The sequence below is a fragment of the Nanorana parkeri genome, unplaced genomic scaffold (genome assembly GCF_000935625.1).
Source record: "Nanorana parkeri isolate BGI_ZX_2015 unplaced genomic scaffold, ASM93562v1 scaffold240, whole genome shotgun sequence".
NCBI lineage: Eukaryota > Metazoa > Chordata > Amphibia > Anura > Dicroglossidae > Nanorana > Nanorana parkeri.
In genome coordinates this window covers 1,004,671-1,021,947 of record NW_017306508.1, presented here as the reverse complement: position 1 = coordinate 1,021,947, position 17,277 = coordinate 1,004,671, and the positions used below count along the sequence as shown (strand labels likewise).

Genomic DNA, 17,277 nt, shown 5'->3' with positions numbered 1-17,277 from the left:
ACCTGAGCAAACTGAAGAGAGATGCTGATTGGTAGCCATGGGCAACTGCTCCAGATTCTGTCTGCTCCAGTTTTTGATAAATTCCCCCCACTGTGCCCTATTCATGCTATCTGCCAGATATAAATGTATGAAACACTAATCCATCTGCAGAGGGCCATTTCAGGAGTCTGGGACATAAGCCCTGTACATAATAATGACATCCAGGTATTATTATTATTATACAGGATTTATATAGCGCCAACAGTGTGCGCAGCACTTTACAATATAAGGAAGACATTACAATCACAATACGAATCAAGACAAGATGGTAAGGAGGGCCCATTAGTAAGAGATATCCAATGCTATAGCAGGTGAGGGAGGGACATGTATTGAATGTACTGTTACAACACCGTACACATTCTCTGATTACGTAAGGATAATTAAAACCCAGGAATGAATAGACGCTATGGAATGTTTTTTTACACTCATGCCAAACAGACAGTCTCAAGTCTCTCTTCCCCACGGCAAATCTTGTTCTCCGGGATGTAGCTACAATTACTAGGAAGAAGATCTGATATTCATGTGCAGCCTAAATCTTTTGGTGATAATATTCTGCACACTTACAGCATAGCTAGAAAGTTTACACTTAACTTGACTTTAAAATATTTTACACTATCATATCGCCTTTAACGGCTAAGCTATGGCTGTATGGTCAATTCAATCTTTTTGTTTTTACAAGGTTTAACTAGCCACTGATAACAATCTAATTTACAGCACACTGAAATCAATGTTATTCTAATGAGATTACTGTTAACACGCAGTTAAATCTATAATTAGCATAAGCGCTCCAATAGACATGTAAGCTGTGGAAAAATTTGGTTTGGATATTTCAGGATTAGGATCCCAAATTCAATTCGGTTCAGGTTTTTGGGATTCATTCGTTTCGGATGAGCTTACGAATATTCGTTGAGAATACCACAGAAAACCATATACATATATTAATACTAAAGCTGAATCTCCTAGACCCCAATGGCATTCGGGATCCAAATTTCCCAATTGCATTTGGGAGCTCCTGAATGCCATTTAAGTCTGTGAGCCAGATACATATATTACTAAAGCTGAGGCTCCCAGACCCCAATGGCATTTGGGAGCTCCTGAATGCAGTTCGTAAATTCAGATCCAGAATGCCATTCAGGTCTAGGAGATTCAGCTTTAGTGTTATATGTATACAGGTGAAACTCGAATAATTAGAATATCGTGCAAAGTTCATTTATTTCACTAATGCAACTTAAAACGTAAAACTAATATATGAGATAGACTTATTACATGCGTGGCAAGATAGTTCAAGCCGTGATTTGTCATAATTGTGATGATTATGGCTTACAGCTCATGAAAACCCCAAGAACCCCAAATCCACAACCTCAAAAAAAGTAGATGATTTTACATGCAATCAATATATATAGTGTAATATTGTTTATTGAAACAGAAAAATGCATTGTGAGGTTCAGGTAAATGTAGAAATCAAGTACTTAATAGTAATGTAATCCGCTGCCACAAGGTCCTCAGCAGGCTACCATGAGGTCCCACCAAGCGCGGGACCCTATACCGTATATACTCAAGTATACACGATATTCTAATTATTTGAGTTTCACCTGTATACTGTAAATGGGTCCCATGTTGCCATAACGAAAATTTGTGTTCAGACCCATTCGGATGCATTAAACCGAAAAACACATCTGATTGGCCAGAAAAGTCACATGTCCAATTCAGTTTCATTTTTTAACGAAATTCGGATGGGATCCGAAATTCGAAAAGGGAAATTTGGATTGTGTCCGAATTTCGAAAATGTCATACAAATTTGATTCGGAAGGAAAGGAATCGCACATGTCTACGCTCCAAAAAAATCCCTCACCCAATAAAAATCCCTCACCCAGCAAAACACCCCCTACCCTCAAGCAAAAATTCCCCACCCCGAAAAGCAAAAATCCCTCTCCCATATCAAAATCTCCTCCCCAAGCAAAAACCCCATTGTAAGCACTCCCATGTACCCCAGCAAAAACCTCTTCCCTTCCTTAAGTAACTACAACAAACACCCCCTAACAATACAAAAAAATCCCCCCGTTTTTCGTTTTGTTCTGAATGGATATTCGTACGAATTTCATTACATTCGGATGCATCCGAATTTCTGAATTGTAATTTGTCCAAATGTGAACGAATCAGAATGCTTGTTTGACGAAAATTCAGATCTATCCGACATTCGTTCAAAATGAAACTAAACCAGACACGTGACTGTTCTCTGGCCAATCAGATTTTTTTTTGGAAGTTGGGGGTTGCATTACAGACACGGTCTGTAACTAAACGAAAATTCGGATGGATACTAAATCCAAATAACAAACTGAATCAAATTTCAGATCCGAAATCTGAAAAATGAAAGAAAAAAGATCCAAATCGATCCGAAACTGAACACATTTTTTGCTTGGTTACATGTCTTCCCCCTAGCATAATATCTCCATTCCTCATGCAAAAATGCAACCTCCCCATATGCAAGCAAAAATCCTCCCGCAAGAAAACAACCCTCCCCCAAAGCAAAATGCTTCTCCCTACCCTCCAGCAACTATCAAACTCCCCCCTCTAAAAATAAAAAAAATCCTCGTCCAAGTTACCTCAAATTCATCCCCCCCACCCCCAGCTGTTTCATATGACAGGTATTCAAGAATAGCTTTCAAGAAGAATGTACATACTTGCCTTTCCCGCCACCCTCACTGCTGAACATTGCTCTTTTGCTAAGAAATAGTCCTCTGAAGTCCTGTGGGAAACATTTAATTTTTAGGAGGGTCAATCTTCTGGGTCACCCGCAACTCTTAGAAGTTCCTCCTGCTGACCTCCAAGTCTCTACTGTAACCACGCATAAAGTGGACAGGGTTGGGGTAAGGGAGCAGTGTTGTGCACAGTGTTTTCATGTGGGGGTGCAGTGTGGTGAGCCATGTTCTCATCACATTCAAGCTCTTTGTTTTGCCTCTGGCCAGTCCGGCGCTATTCACAATCAATACAAGGAGCCAGAGAATGTACAACAGAAAGGTCACAAAATGTCACTGCACACTTCCAGGTCCACGTGAAACCCAATTGGCAGACCTGGAGCTGTGCAGTGAAGCTGAGACAAGCGCAGAGGCAGATAGGAGTGGTGGGGTCCCAGCTGCAGAAGACGTTCGGGTGTGCACATCACAGAGGAGAGGGGCTCAACATGGCCCCTTCGCTTAAGCATGTGATGATATTATCCTGGCACTGGACATGGAGATCAGCGGAAAGAATCATTGAGATCAATACTTCTTTCATACATCAAACCCCCGATACACAGGGTGAAACCCAGAGCATCCCCAGCAGTGATAGACTATGATGTCTTAAATGTGACTGGCCTTTGTATACACCACCTGGATGATAAAATAACATTTGCTATAGTAGCTTTGTCTCACAGTCATACAGATACTGTACCTGTCACCCCACCTCAAAGCCCAAAACTTGCAGTTTAGTCACACTTGTGAATAATTGTGATGAGGCAATAATTGGGATTTTTGTAGAAAAAGAGGCCAAAGTAGTAGACAAATGGATAACGTAAAGGGTGTAAAGATATTTTCAGAATATGTTTGTTTTGAACCTTCTGAAAATGTGCTTGTAAGCCGAGGGGGGCACTTTTCACCCCAAAAAATGGGCTGAAAATCTCGGCTTATACTCGAGTATATACGGTAAGTAATTTAAAAATGTAAAAGGCCGGTATTGACTTTAAGTATCGGGGCATTTTCACGAGTACTCATGAAAATGCTCGGCACCGATACTGGTATTGGTAAAGGTGCATCCCTACTTGTTAAGTGGTGTGAAAGAGTAAGTGAAGTTGCTAATATAGCCTACCTCTGTCAAAAATTACTACGCACTTTTCACTAAAGCCCATCTCTGGAGAAACCACCAAACTTTCCATACATGGGGGCTGCCTACATTAAATGCTCATGTAGGTCTAGGGTATTGGGTAAAGCAGTTTTACTTACCTGATCCCCGACCCCTCAGCAGTGGGCCCTCACCTCATCTCCCCTGTGCTGCAGCTTGTGTTCTGTCCCTTGGCATCTTTACAAATAATGCAGGTGCGGATATTGGGGGAAATGGGTGTGGTTACGGGGGTGTGGCCACTAAAGGGTGTGGCCACTGAGGGGCGCTGTAAAGCTTTCTCGCACAGGGCGCCTAAAGGCTTAAGGCCAGCCCTGGCTATGGGCCCTGATTTGTACTTAATGGTGTCAGCAGGCCTCCAACCACCAGAACATAGGGGGAAGAGGCTGAGGGCGCCGGTCTTGTAGCCTGTTCAACTTTAATATACGTTCTCACTGGAAATACAATGTACTTGCCCATCAGGTTTATTTTGTGTCAGCTGCTCTCCATGTATGTTGATCTTTTGAGAAGTGGGATAGACTCACAATTTTGCCAGGGGTAGGAAGAGTCTGGACATTTTATTATTTTTGAACAAGCTGTGAAGAGTATCAGATGATTAGTGTGCCTATGCACAGATAGCAAAATCCCTATCAAACCGGCTGCCAATTCCTAGGATGTGCCACACCTGCAGCCTGTTCTACCAGGAACCAATTCAACCTGTCAGACAATGACTGTCATTCAGAGACAGAAGAACATCACAGTACTCCATGATATGATGATCCAGTTATGTAAGTTTCAGTGTCTAATTCCGGAGTCAGATAAGAGACAACAGTTCAAGGTAAGAACAGATCACCTGTCACTGGAACATGTTGTCATCTATGTGATTCCTCCATCTATGCATTCCTCCTCTCAAGGTGGTTAAGGATGACCTTCTAGATGCTGTGGCAGGCTAGCATTTCTTTTCAGGGTGCAATCTTTGGCTTATTGTTGGGTTTTGCCAATCTTACCAAGCACCTGTACGGATCAGTTTCATGCTTTAGATGTGGGGTATGCTATCCAAAGATACCTTAATAAGTCAACAAATTTTAGGTCTTCAATTTGTCTGTGTTTCCATCAGGAGCATGGAAAGGACAATTAGCTAATGTAAGAACGATATCTACCTGGTTGATAAAGCTGACCTCTCTCAAAGATAGGGAGGCTCTGCTAGATGTCACAGCACACAACACACATCGAGAGCCATAGAATCGTCACTGGCATTCGATATAGTGGAATAACTCCTGAGTAGGGATGAGCAAAGGTTTGGACGGAACCTGGTCTGAACCAAGGACATGGGGCCCCACAGCTGCACATAAACAAAGGGGCGGTATGCTTCTGCTGATATCATTGACCTTATATGGCCACAATGTCATTGACCAAATATAGCCATGTGGCCATATATGGTCAATGACATCACAGCATCCCGCTCCTTTGCTTATGCATAGATGCGGATGCGGAATTCTGATTGGACAGCAGCAGAGAAGCTTTCTAACAGGTTCAGTGGAGCTCAGGTTTAGTCTGAATATCACTCACATTGAAAAGATATAGTCTAACTTTTATGTACAGTCTACCAGTCAGGAAATGAAGGCAGGAAATCTCCTTTTTCACGACGTGCGTGATTTCATGGGTGGAATCGCGGCGGGAAACCGTGCGATCTGCCTGGCGTGACTGGGGTGCCATTAGAAAAGAATGGCATGATCAGCGGTGGTGTGCGATTTCGGCGATCTGCATGGTTTTCGTGCACGATTGCCGTGCGGTCACGGATTGCCATTGTGTGGACCTGGCCTTAAAATGACAGCCACAATGCTAATGCTTCGATGCCAGTGCATCTTGCTGTTTACATTTTACTTTTTACAACTTTATTGAAATGTCACTCATAACATTTCATTAAGTTCTGTAGGCACAGCACGGCCAATAGATGTTTTTGTAACGCTTTGCAGCACGCTGCACTGAAAAAAGTACTGCATACTTTACTTTTTTCAGTGTATGCCACTGCAGTGCAATTTTAAATAAGGCAAACTACCTTGTCTGTGTGTTGGGGCTGCGCTGGAAAAGACGAGCCTCAGCGCTTCTACTGTGAACTAGAACTTACAGGGATACCAGTGGCAAAACAATCGCTATAGCGACCCAGGCAGCCGCTATGGTGCCCGGGGCACAGGGGGGCCTGGCCAGGACATACCCCTGATGCCGTGCGGGCCGCTTGGGTCGCTATGGCATCTCAGGCTGCTGGCTGTCACTGGCGGCTGTGAGGAGGATGCGCAGCTGTTCACATCACTGACAACTTGTCAGTGATGTGTGCAGTGGCATGTTCCCCCTCATATCCGATGCTGAGTCAGTGACAGCCAGCAGCTGCGGAGGAGGAGGCTGGGCCCAGCGTCGGCAGCGAAGGAGGAGACGGGGCCCGCCAGCAACCGTGGAGGAGGAGGAGGCGGACAGTGGATCGGTGCTGACAGGTAAGAGGGTTTGACCAGCCCACCTTAGATCCTGCAGAGCCCACCATAGAGAGTCTATGGTGGGCTCCGCAGGGTCACTCTCAGGTGGGCTGTTTGGGTTATCAGGTGGGAGCGTAACTAGAAATCAAAGGGCCCCATACAAAATTTTGCAATGGGGCCCTGTGATTTCTAGTTACGCCCCTGAAGGGATACTACAACAATTCCGAGTATTTGTTACAGGCAGAAAGTAGCTCCACCCCTTGAATTTGTATTGGGTTTGGCACATTTCCAGAACTGAGAATGTTGGAGATATAACACATTAGAATCTTTGATATGGCAGCCAGCATGCAATTCTCATCTTTATCGCACAAAAATAAATTGTTAGCTGCAGATAGAAAAGTTGCAGCAGTGCGATCTATAATAAGGTAGAGCGTTCATATCATTCACATACCAGTGGCATAATGCCAGCACTGTGGAATCTTTTTGTGCATTATAAATGTTTTATAACTGTAATAAACAGATCTAAGCATACCGTCTTTCACACCTTGCAACAGAGGAACAATCAATGCAAATCAAATATGAATGAGAACAGAATCATCTGAGGAACAAAATGTTTCTGTGTTCCTGCAGCAGCATGTGAAATGCATGTAAATAGGTTCCTGTGAATTCTTTATCTTGTGCCTCTTAAAGGGAATATATCATCTGTTAGAAATAAATAATGTTAAAGTGTATCAAAACCCAAGAACACATTTTTGATATATTATAGCTTATCGGTCCTTAAAAGAGAACTATGCGGTAAGTGTTTTTCCCCCATAGTTCTCTTAAGGGTCACGGGAGGACATATACTAACCTCCTCCTGTGACCCAAAGCTCAGTATATCGCGAGCTATTGCCCGCAGAACACTGAGAGCACCGCTGCCGGGACAGGTCCCGACAATACTGTCGAGATCCACCCAGCTGCGTAAGTGACAGCTGGCTCTGCCTATCTAGAGGCAGAGCCAGCTGTGCCCGCTTACTCCCCAGTTGGTTCCTCCAGTCAGCGCTGGAGGATCAGAGCGGGAAGGGGGGAATCCCTGCGGGGAGCGGTGACTTACAGTCACGGCTCTCTGCAGGGACATGATCGAGAAGTGAGCGAGCGACGGTATGTGTTCTCTCACCTCCCGATCTATCGAGCCGACGTGTGACAGTTTCATTGTGATTTTCACTCACCTCATAGTTCTACTTTATGTTTAATTTGTTGGTTTTCTTTTTTTTCACATTATTTCTTATTTGGTGGTCCTGCCAGTAACACATTTCCTGTCCTAGGGTGACAACATTCACTTACTATACTGTATACATGTATAAGGAGTGGTGTCACCCTAGGACAGGCTACAGAACAGGTCTCCCACTTCTCCTTAAGGAGGAGGATTGTAGCCTACAGAGAGCTGGAAACAGCTGCCTGAACAAAGATGGCTCGATCCTTCTGAAGGGAAAAGTTGTCTGTGTTGTCATTTTTAAGATAAGGTATGGCCAGCGGTGAGGGGGAGAGAAGCCGCCCACAGGACGAGCTGTGACGGCCGCACGGCGCCCTTGTTGCCATGGCGCCCTATGCGGCCGCACGGCTCGCACACCCCTAAGGCCGGCCCTGAGGGTGAAGTTCCTCTGTAAAGCAATTTAATGTACAACTGGCCATACACAAGTGGAATTTCATTCAAGCTTTCATTTCAAAATCATAAAACTCATGCTTCAGAACATTCGATCTCGCTATCACTGGGTCAACAGATTTTTGTCCAAAGCCCTTAAAATTTGCACAGATTTGATATTTAGATTGGAATCCCAGAGGCATTCAACAGGTTTCTTTTGTGCCTAGCAAATATCTACAAATTCTCCCGATCAGAAATCACGATTAACCGTCTAACCACTTCGCGTAAATGTACGTCCTCCGCTGGAGGTGGTTATACCAAGAAATCACGCACATACAACGCAAACACGCGTAGGATGCGCCTATATGCAAAAGCAAAACTTGCGCCACACATATTACATATCATCACAAGCGTCGGAGTGAAAGCAATAATTCTAGGCCCATCAATCACTGTTAACACTAAACTGATGAGACGTATAAGCGTTTAAAGCGTCGCCTATGGGAAATTTGGGTTATTGTAGTTTTTTTGCGGTTTCACAAACGTACGCAATTTTAAAGCTTGACATGTTTGGCATCTATTTACCCGGCGTGACCCCGTCTTTTATATTTTACCAAAAAATTGGGCATTATATTCTGTTTCTGTGCAGTAAATTTCATTTTAGTGTATTTTATCCTAAAAATACTTGTTTGATAAAAATTTGAGCAAATACCGTGCGACATAGAAAATTGCCATTTATTATTCTACAGGGCCTCTGCTTTCAGAAAAATATATCATTGTTTGGGGGTCTGAAGCTGTTTTTTAGCCCAACATTCTGATTTTATCATGTGTGAACAAATGTAAGAAATTGCTCCGGGCAGCAAGTGGTTAAACAGGTTTCTTTTGTGCCGAGCAAATATGTACAATTTCTCCCGATCAGAAATCACATTAACTGTTTAATTAATTGAGATAAGAAACAAGAAAAACTTTCTATTCTGAGCATTTTATTTTCCTCCTCCTTATGGTTGAAAATGATTGTTGATTTATCCGCATTACCCATCAGATAATCGATTAATCACATTTTGTAAGAACAAAAAGTCCTTTTATCAAATTGTTCACTGAAAAAGTCTTTTTTTTTTTAGCTTTAACACATCATGATAGCTGCAGATTGAAAGGTGATTTTTACTAACATTAACATTTGTGTAGCAAATGTGTATGTTATATAATTCTATGTTCAAAAGTAGAGTTTCACTTTTACTATCAGGCCCAGTTCACACCTAGGCGGCATCGTTATTGCGCTTTTTTTCCGTGTGTTCAGCCTGCGGTTATTTGCACGTTTATGCAGAGTATTTGGGTGAGTACTCCTACTTGCCCAGATGCTCCAATGCCTAGCCCGATACTTCCGGTATCAGGAAGCCAGGCAGCGTGTAATGACTCACTGCCCGGCTTCCTGATTGGTCGAAAAGCTGGCCAATCAGGAAGCTGGGCGCCGTGTGATAACGTGGCGCCCGGCTTTTTGATTGGCCGGGAAGCTGGCTTCATGCTCCCTCATCACCTCATGACGAGGGAGCATGAAGTCGGCTGCTCGGCCAATCAGGAAGCTGGGCGCCACTTCATTACACATCGTCCGGCTTCCTGATTGGCCAGAAAGCCAGCTCCATGCTTTCTTGTCACCCAGTGACAAGAAGCATTGGGGCGGCTTCTCTGCTAATCGGGAAGCCGGGTGGCGACGCTTTACATGTCACCTGGCTTCCCGGCTAATCAGGAAACCAGGTGGCGAGTCATCACACGCTGCCTCCTTCCTTAATGGAACTATCGGTATTCGGTATCGTCGAGTACCGGAAAAAATATCGGTACTCATACTGGATATTGAGAAAAAGGTATTGGTACATCCCTAATGTGCATACATTTTGACTCGCAGCTTCATAAACATCGCGGGCAATAGACGAACGCGCGTAAAGACGCGCGCAAAAATGTGCAACATGTTTCTGCCATGCGTTTTTGCCCATTTCTATTGAAGTCTATGGGGCAAAAACGCTCTGTTAACTGCCCAAAAAAGCTCATGTACCTTTTCGGGCATTCAGCGTTTTCCTGCTGGCGTTTTACTACTCAGGGGTGAACAGGGGCCATAGAAAATCATGGGATTTCTTTTGTTGGGCGTTTAAAAGCACTTTTCCAACTGCTCAAAAACGCCTAGGTGTGAACCAGGCCTCAAAGATAGCACTAAAATAATCAGTTTGACATCATCAATTCTGACTGCCATAGGAGGGATCACCTACAAAGCTGCGTAAAAACTGCAATCATGAAACATCATCAAGAACGCAGAGAAGTAGCACTTCAGCCCTCCAGGGCTGAAACTGGAGTTGTGTCTATGCCACACGCACACACACACCCCTTTCACGTGCATAGATCCCCCTCCTGATCGGAGCAGTAGGGATTGAATGTCACTATGGTGACATCCGTGTCCATTGAGTTGTTTTTTTTTCATCGCAAAAGCTGAAATGACCGGGCCCCAATTGGATCTATGGGGACATGTATCTCTTTACCCCCGATACGGCACGATTAAGTCCGTCGAAACGGAACACTGTTCCATTTATTTTTCTGGACCTGGCCGAAGCAGAGGCTAGTCAGGTGTAAACAGATATGCGTCAGTTTAGATCCGGCCGTCCTTAGACTTACATTGGGCATCCCATCGGGTCTGCCTGAAAAACTGACAAACGGATCCATGTGAAAGGGGCCTAATAAGTACATTGAAAACACTCGAATAAGTCGCTTTGATGATCCATAGTGTGTGCAGTAAAGAGCGCAATGCAACATTGTGAATCTGATCTCAGCATTTTTATAAAGACGAAACAAAGGGAAATATGCATGTGTTGCAGATATGTACTGCATAGGTATTTTTGGATTGTTGCCCAGATATCCACATTAAAGAAGACACTCGGAAGACCAACATGAGTGCTCACCATGATTACATTATATATATATATATATGATATATCTGCCCCTTTTTTTATTATTTCTCCCTTCTGCATCTATTGTTTTTCTTCCACAATGTGTCAGCATGTGTCAGTCTCGTGCGTCATTATGTCAGCACCTGAGGAATGTTCATTATGAAATCTTTCCACAAAAATGGGCGCTTTATATTTAGAAATCATTTGCATGTAAGCCTCTTCCCACCTCCTCATAGGAATGTGTACTTGGGCTTAACTACCTCCAAGGCTCGTTCTGCTTCTAATTAGTTTGATGTGTCAGATAGGAAATGCTATTTTCATGCAGCCGACGTAATGAATTTCTAATACATCCCGTGAGACGATGTGTCCAAACATTGCATCTTAATTCATTTATCACACGGGCGCGTTCTCGCTCCATTCTGTAGGTTTTATGTTCAGTACGCTCCGCGTATTTGGCTTATTTATGGGCAAATGAAATAGTTTGGATATTTTTATAAAAAGTAAATGAAATGTATATAGGTGAAATATGTTATATATTGTTTAAAATATCCTCCAGGCAATAAACAAAATCAATCAGTAAACATACATTTTTATTAGAGGTACACCGAAATAAAAATGTCAAAACCGAAATGAAAAAAAAAGTCAGGCCGAAACCAATTTTTTTTCAAATTTTATCAATGTTTAAAAAATATATTATTTTTATTTATGTTTTATAAACTTTTTATTTTTTAATATTTTATTTTTATTTATTTATTCATTTTTATTAAATATTTGTATTATTTACTTAACTTTTAGGGGCTTCGGTATTGGGGCTCTAAACAGGCCCCTGATATTTCCCTTTTAAAATAGAAAAAGAGATTGAGAACACTCAAGATTGAGTCCTCAATCTCTTTGCAGCCCCTGTTATAAATGAACAGGAATCTTCTATACTGGGTGTTCCTGTTCATTCATAACATGAGGACAGAGTATGTTTACTATAACCACAATCATGAATGATCAGGAGGTGATGTAGATCACTTCCCATTCATTCATAATTGAGGATATAGTAAACATACAATGTCCTCAATTATGTACAAACACTCACTGATCACTGACTCCTTGTACCCGCTCTCCATCTTGACAGCTGTCACAGGAGGCTGGGCGTGGTTGCGCGGGAGGAGAGCTCAGCCTCCTGTGACAGCAATGACAGCTGTCTCCGTCCACACTGCTCTGCCGATCTGTGGCAGGAGGCTGAGCGGTGTGGGAGGAGAGACTCCGGCCGCTCACATTGCTCTCCTCCCGCAGCGCTCGGCCTCCTGTGACAGTTTCTCTCCTCCCCGCTGGGACACAGAGCAGCGTCCAGCGGGGAGGAGAATACACGTTACACGGATGCATCGCTATTTTGGTCAAAAAAAATCACTTTTGGCATATTGCCAAAAGTGCCATTTTTGGCCAATATTTTTCGGCGGCCGATATATCGGTCCATCCTTAATTGTTATGCAGGGAGGATTGCAGATCTACATAAGTAGACAAAAATAAAATAAAAATGGAATAGCCCATAAAAAACAAAACAAAAACAGCTTGGCTGCAATGGACCCCGCCCCCCCCCGGTAGTAGTGACTAGAAGTGCTGCCGGACACTTCCTCTGACATCATGTCTGGGAAAGCTATTTAAACCAGCTCAGTGTATTTCTGAGTTTTTCTGAGCAAAGACCTCTCTGAACATCTGTTCTCCGACTCCTGTACCCGTGATCCTTGTTCCAGTTCTGTACGGCCTCTGATACCCGTCTGATAAGCCTTGTTATCCACCAGCCCTGACCTTTTGCCTGTTTCTATACGATCTTTGTTAGCCACCATCCTTGACCTTTTGCCTATTTGACCATGACCTTGCCTGTGTGTTGGAACGGCCACTTGTAGTCTTCATCAGGAGCCCTTTTGACAGGATGACAAAACAGGAGCACAATTGGAAGACAGGGACAGGACATTGCCTCCCAATAGTGGATGCGTATAAAGAGCCTTCATGGCAGGAACACCACGTATTATTTTAGGGCCTAGTCACACCAGAAACCATGCATGCATTTTTGCATGTACACTTTTATGAATTTTATTTGTGTTTACATGCATTTGATATATGTTTATATGCATTTGCAGTGTTTTTTCTAAGCAGGTTTGGCTTTTTTTTCTTCATTACAAGTATCTTTATCAAAACCTTATTTGTGCTGCAATTTTCTTTTAGATGTTGTCCTTGTAATATCTCTTGTTCATAGAGCTCTGGGTGCTTCCGAACCACGCTAATGAAAGATTCCACATCCACTCATCCCTTGGCTGCAATCATGATGCTTAATTACAGTCTGCACTGTTCCCAGTACACCACATGTATAACCAGCAAGTAAAATGGGAAAGGATTGGTCATAGGTGGAGGTAAATTATATGTCTTTATGTGGGTTTGCAGTGCAAAAAAAAGGAACTATTTGCTGTACACTTGCTGTACTCTTTTTCACTGCACTGCAACTCAAAGCCCTGGTGTGAACTAAGCTCAATAGCTAACATGTATTGTGGACTGTCTATGCAGTAGGAATGCATAAAAAAAAAACACCTCCCACTGCTTCTAATATGAATGGACCCTTCATTCTTCCTCCCGTCTATGTTACTGAATGTCTGTACCTTGGGAGGGAGAATCTGCAGGAGTCAGAGCATTGTACACACCATTCACACAACGCAATGCTTAACTGATTCCAATGCAAATAAATAATACATTAATTTTTTTAAAATTTATTGTAAGTTTGCATTCATGATGTTTTTGAAAAAAAGTGGAAATTCCCTTTAAAGTGTACAGTATGTCTGGGCAAAATCTAAAAATACCTTTGCAGTACATCTCTGCAGCACATGCACATTTCCCCTTGTTTCATCTCTTTGGCATGCTGAGCTCAGATTTACGATGTTGTGTTGCTGTAACACACTATTCACTGTGCAAGTTACCGCAGCGTGCAGCAATGCACCCTGGTGCACAATGGAAGTGCATTGTGTTACACTGTTAAAAATACTACATGCACCTTTTTGGTGGTTTAGGTAGACAGTAAATGGGCTGCCTTGGGCTGCGATCACACCGGTCCTATCAAATGTGCATTGGACAGATACCTGATGGAGACGAGTTGATGATGGGGCTTCTCTTGCACCTCCTGTCCAACTCCCCTGGTGAAGACGTGGAGTGGCAGTGTAAGTGACATTACTTGAATCTGTGCGGCTGTTTGGTGCATTGACCAGACAACTGTAGACCATGGTGCCCGAACCAGATGCAGGAACGCCAAGGTACAAGAGCAGATTACAGAAATGTAGACGAGACACAAGCCATGGCTGGTAGGAGGTGGGCAGCAAGGTAGCAGATCGGGAGACAGAAGCAGAATCGGGGTCACAAGCCGAGATTGATCACCGGGCAGCAGAGATACAAGTCAGAAAGCAGTAAACGAAGTCCAATAGGCAGACCAAGGTCGCCATGAGGGGGCAAATGTCCACAGGACAATCAGAAGGCAGGCCGGGTCGTACACGAGAAGGCGGAATTAGCAAATCAGGTCGTGGGGAATTAGGAACAAGCTGATGACCGCTCAGCAATCTCTCTCTGCAGCTCTCCAGTTTAGAAAGGGCATTTGGTGCCAACACCTGTGTGCGGGTCCGACAGTCACCCTATGCACAGGGTGATTTTTCTGAACGCGTGCATTTATTTAATTTTTTTCTAAAAGGTGGAATTTCCCTTAAATGAGAACTGCAGCTTTACAAATATTGAAAACTACCTTTAAAATTATATTAAGATGTTAAAGATAAGATAAGAATGTTAATGATTGAGTTTAAATATACTTTCAAAAACTGGCTTTGTGGTTTGGACTTGTTAGCTCTTTTTGACTCACCAAACCTTGCAGAAATGAGCCTATCCGGTGCAGTAAATTAATTATAAGTAAAAATATTAGGGCTGGTAATGATTAAAATTTTCCTGTTCGATTAATCAAATTTGTTAATTCAAAATAATTTTGATCGATCAAAGAAATGAATGATTAATCGACGGATTAATCGTTAATTTCCGCACCCCTAAAAAATATAATATAAATAATATGAATAAATGTAAAAAAAAAACATGTTTTAAAGGCACGGTATTAAAATAAAACATAGTCCTAAGCACCAAACCTCTCCGCACTGGAGGATAAGATGGTTATGTGTAACTGAACGAGCTGAAAATGAACGCATGTATCTATCCAGTTTATATGTACTCTGGGCCGGATTTACTCTCTCTGCTGCCCCAAGACCAGGTTCCTCAATGCGGGCGGGAGAGGTCAATGGCACCGCAGCCACGCCCCCCGCCCGCAGTGCGATTGGACGCGTGGCAAAACATTGCCTGCGTTCCGGTCCACTGTAAATGCAAAAAAATGCTGCATGGTCTATTGCGGGTGGGTGGGCCGTGGCTGCAGCTCGCGGTATACTGAGCCTAGGGTAACGGGAGGACGCTAGTTTGTGTCCTCCCGTTACCCTTAGGAGAAGTATGGGGAAAAACACTGACCCCATAGTTCTCCTTTAACCTTGTCCTAAAGCTTTGTGCGTTGAGACTGGAGAATATTGATACAAACTCTCAAAAGTGGCCTTGCCTGGCATAACAACAGGCTCCATGGGCGGTCCCTTCAGCAGCACACACTTCTATTCCCATCACTCCCCCACCACTCCATTCACCAGCCAGGGTTTTTTTTTACAATGTGTCATTCAATCAACTTCCTGTGTGTCTTGGGTGTCAAGGCTCCCCCCCTCTGCCTGGACTCACAGAGGAATCCTGCAGTGAGCATCATTGCACCACCCCCACCCTTTGCAGCATTTAGGGCCTGTCCACCTGCAGAGGAAGAAGAGGGCAAAGAGGGCCTGTAATGTCACCGAACCAAAGACACCTGGATAAAAGGTATGTATTGAGATTTTGGTGTGGGAGTGCTCCAATTGGTGGGGTGGGGCAAACAGGAGGGTAGAGTAAGGATGGGCTTGGGCGTGTTCGCAGCTCCACGTGCCGAGCCCGCCAGGAAGCTGACAGCGCGCAGTGCCAATCACAGGCACTGAGACATTTCCCGATCTCTGCAGCTGCGGACCAGGAAAATGGCTCAGTACCTGTGATTGGCGCTCCCAGCTTCCTGGCGGGCTCGGCATGTGGAGCTGCGAACACGCTCGAGCCCATCCTTAGGGTAGAGGAGTCTGTTAAGCCCCTGCACTACTTCTTTGCTGCAACTAGATGATCCATAAGCATTCACCCCACTTCCTCGGAGCCCAAGTCATCCTTGACCCGCCCCCAGCCTGTGATTGGACAACGAAAGGAGCAGTAGCACAATGATGAGCTCATCTATCACTCTGCTCTTTCCTCCTATCAGCATGTCATCCTGGACCCGCCCCCAGCCTGTGATTGGACAATGAAAGGAGCAGTAGCACGGCGATGAGCTCATCTATCACTCTGCTCTTTCCTCCTATCAGCATGCTTCTTGTCAGCAGGAACATTGACAGACTCGTTTTGCTGCTTCTTTTTCTCTCACTTCAGCTCCACATGGAATTTAGCTTTTAGGGACACTTGGTGGAGTTCTGCTTATGGCAAACCTCAGCAAGGATCTGCACTTTAACAAAGTGATCTTTTATGTCACTGTGATGCAGGACACGACTTTAGAGATTCATCATACTGGGATTGCATGTTACTATAAGTGCTGGTTAGCGTGATCTGATCCCCCCAGAGACTGATGAGGAGCCCCCCATCGGCAGCCGGGGAGGAGAGGGGGAGCGAGTGCGGCTCCGGGGACTGCTCGTCCTCCGAGGGGTCCTCACAGTGCAGCACGCTGCTTGACCTCCCCATTGTGACCATTGAGAATATCCTGAACTTCCTGAGCTACGACCAGATCAGCCAACTGCGCCTGGTGAGAGGGGAGCCGGCCGGGAGGGGGCGCTGTGCTAGCTTAACCCTTCACTGCATAACCCTACCTATCTTTCCAGTGCTGACTGGGGACTCTGACTCCTGCCCCCCCTTCCAAGGGACTCCCCTCACCTGCCAAGGGGCGCTGCATGCTGCAACCCCCCACCTGCTGTCTACCCCCTCCCCCATCATGCTACCCCCACCTACCGCTGACATGGGGTTCTGCATGCTGCACCCCTGCCCCCACTTACTGTATATTACCCCTTCCTCCTCCATTTTATACCACCTCAATATTCCGGGAGGTCAATACACATTGCCCTTTCCCTAATGTACCCTACACCTGCTAGGGGCCAATACATACTACCCCCCTCTTCCTCATGTTACCCCTTCCCCTTACCTACTGCTAACAGCGGACTCTGCGCGCTGCACTCCCACACCTGCTGTAAGCCACTCCCCCGCACGTGCTCGTCTGTTA

The 17,277-nt window shown here is 44.3% G+C and overlaps 1 protein-coding gene across 1 annotated transcript in view; it reads left to right on the top strand.

Annotated features, from left to right (window-relative positions):
* The first annotated feature begins 4,618 nt into the window (after positions 1 to 4,618).
* FBXO28 (F-box protein 28) overlaps positions 4,619 to 17,277 on the top strand; it is a 30,288-nt gene continuing 17,629 nt past the window's right edge. Inside the window, exons 1-2 of the mRNA XM_018556496.1 lie at positions 4,619 to 4,729; positions 16,627 to 16,806. Of these exons, the coding sequence (XP_018411998.1) occupies positions 4,619 to 4,729; positions 16,627 to 16,806 (291 nt within the window). The remainder of the gene's footprint in view (positions 4,730 to 16,626; positions 16,807 to 17,277) is intronic.